This window comes from Atta colombica, unplaced genomic scaffold (assembly GCF_001594045.1).
Source record: "Atta colombica isolate Treedump-2 unplaced genomic scaffold, Acol1.0 scaffold189, whole genome shotgun sequence".
Classification (NCBI taxonomy): Eukaryota; Metazoa; Arthropoda; class Insecta; order Hymenoptera; family Formicidae; genus Atta; species Atta colombica.
Window position 1 is genome coordinate 2,906,936 of NW_017259281.1, and position 2,988 is coordinate 2,909,923.

The 2,988-nt window shown below is 27.1% G+C and overlaps 1 protein-coding gene across 1 annotated transcript in view; it reads left to right on the forward strand.

The window, feature by feature from the left end:
* Positions 1 to 2,988, forward strand: part of LOC108686785 (TBC1 domain family member 24) — a 28,347-nt gene that overhangs the window by 14,302 nt on the left and 11,057 nt on the right. The window contains exons 3-4 of the mRNA XM_018192254.1: positions 242 to 430; positions 1,918 to 2,054. Coding sequence (XP_018047743.1) covers positions 242 to 430; positions 1,918 to 2,054 — 326 coding nt within the window. The remainder of the gene's footprint in view (positions 1 to 241; positions 431 to 1,917; positions 2,055 to 2,988) is intronic.

Genomic DNA, 2,988 nt, shown 5'->3' on the forward strand with positions numbered 1-2,988 from the left:
GAATCCGAATATGTATTTATTGAAAAGATGATGCAGAAAATATAATCAATGGACGTATATTCCTAAATCTATATCGCAAACGCAAATCTATAACATACATAATATACACTATAATATTTTCGATATTTTTCGAGAATAATGTTTTTTCTTCATCGCTACATTAAAATTTTCTTTCTCATTTTTAGTTAGCCACAAAGAACAGGCCTAATATAATATAAGCTTTGAAATATTTTGTTTACAGAATTACCAGAAAAATCAATCATGCTACCGCCGTTTGTCGATAGTACGCATTGCTTGTCTTACAATTTGACGAGGAAGGGCAGAAACGTGGCGGACAGAATCGTATCTGTATTAGGATATGCTTGTCCTGACATTACATACAGCCCATCCCTTTATCCGTTAACTGCACTTCTCTTACATTTTGTGCCAGGTAAATAACACTAACTCAGTATTAAATCAACAATAGCTTAATGCAATAATAATTTGACATATCAAAAATTATAGGAATTATTTTTTATTTTATTTAAATAAAATATTACGGATTTATGTTCAAAATGCAAAAATCAACTTCAAATTGGTTATATTTACTTAATAAAATATAAACAGAGTTGCTTTCCAATTACTTAGCATATCTTAACACAAAATGCACAGAAATGCACAAAGCAGAGTGTTGTGCACGATTCAGTTGGAATCAAAATATGTACTGATTACGATACCGCGATTTTAGATAGAGTTAGGTTTATTTTTCAGTACCATGCTTTAATATTTTTTAATTCGTGATTGTGATTGGAACTGCATTTCTATTTCTCCTGCGTTTTCTTCTTATATTTATACCCACGGTTAGTAACTATTCAATTATCACTAGAAAATAGAAATTTAGCCGATTAATAGCTCTCGGGCTAAGTATGGATGTATAATGTGTCGATGATTACAGCATTAAGCCGCTATTTCATTTGTGCGTTTTTATCGTACGACAAATTTCTTAACCTGTTGATTGGCTGTAGAATAGAGATCCGAGGATCTCCTGTCGTACGACAAAAAATGCACAAACGAAATAAGTACTCTTAAGCCTTGTATCCACGATTCTAAAACTCAATTCGAGTTTTCGGATCGTGAAATGTGTAACCAGCTTACAGTTTTTAGAGAAAACCGAAGGCTTTAGAATGCGTGTGCACGAAAGTGTCTAGGGATATTGCAATTAGAAAGCATTCACGATTATTTATACTTTTTAATACTTTTTAATATAATATAAAATAGTAGAATATGTCTACATTCAATTTAATTTTCAATTTTTATTTTTCTAAAAAAAAGTGGATGATTGAATGGAAAAATGTTATTCTACATTTTCAGTTTATATTTTCAGTACAATGATGGATAAAAATATTTAATTATTAATATTAGTTAATTATGAATAGTTTATGAATAATATTCGTAATTTATAGTTTAAATATAAATTTGTGGAGCTATTCGAGCCTGGCTCGCTTACGCCAATTCTTACTATTACAAACCTCCTATTACAAACTTTTTTCACAAAATATAATCTATTGTTGTTAAACGTTTCAACCTTCAAGGTCCTCCTCAGTGACACAATTTAAAATTACATACTGTACATAATAGATTATATTTTGTGAAAGAAGTTTGTAATATAAGAATTGGCATACGCGAACTAACCAGGTTCGAATAGCTCCGAAATATTATTTATATTTAATTAAAATTATATTTAATTGAACCAATAAATATATGAATTTAATAATTTATAATATTATTTCTACTGGACAATTATTTGTAGATTATGATTTTTATATATTTTTAAATTTAATTAGAAGGTCTAAAATAAGCAAATTTATAGTAAGGATTTTGTTTACTTGCCGCTATATAAACCGCTGGTTATGTTATTTTGAGAATGTTATTTTTCAGAGGAGGAATGTTACCACTGTATGGCTACTTTGGTAGCTGCCAAAGAGAAAATGTTCATCACGCAAACCAAACTTCTTTATGAAGTTACGTGGAAAACGGTAGAACAAATCACCAAGAAACATGTTGTAAGTACATGTTATAGTACAAAATAAAAATATAGTACAATAATTTCTAAAGCTTAGATTTCATAAAATTAAACATATAAGATTAATAATGGACAAGTGACAATTCAAATAAATAAAAGATAAAATGGCATATAGGAGTCAAGCGCGGAAATTGTGCTAAAATTCTTTTAAAAAACTAATAATAAATTTAATCAAACAAAAAAGCAATGATAATAGATTCTACATGTTTCGTCTAATATAACTAAATGTTTCCCTAATTGAATAATTTGCTTCTATTATCTCTAAACCATCTTAAATATTCATTTCAAACATAAAACAAATAAAATAAGATAAAATGATAAAAATAAATATTATCTGTTTATGAGTTTACAAGTAATTTATTATTCGGATATGCCTAAAAAATATCTTATTAAGACTAATCAGACTTTAAAATACAAATAATTATAATTGATTTCGATTTTAATCTCTATTGAAATTACTCTTATTACTCAGTTGATGGCTTTTGGTGTTCAGTACTTTGATTAGTTATATGTACAACTGTGCATCAGATTCGTATTGGTCATTAATTTGTAACTAGTTTTATTTATATTTTTTTTTTGCATATCCTATGAATCTACCGTCTAATTATAATGAAAATATATTTTATCAATTTTATATTAAATATTTAAATACAAGTATATTTAAAATGACTTTATATCATTATTATTTTTCTTACATTGAAAGAAAAGATTCGCTGCTGCAGCAAATTAAATGGTATGCCGCAGCGGCCAATTTTTGATTGTGTTATAGGATAGACTAACGCAATCAAAAATTGGCTGTTGCAATCAATTAAAAATGCTATGCGATATTCAGCCAATTTTTAATGTATATAGAAATTTTTAATGTATATAGAAATCTTTTTTACGATCTATATATCAAAATTTAATTTATTAATAATTATTATTAA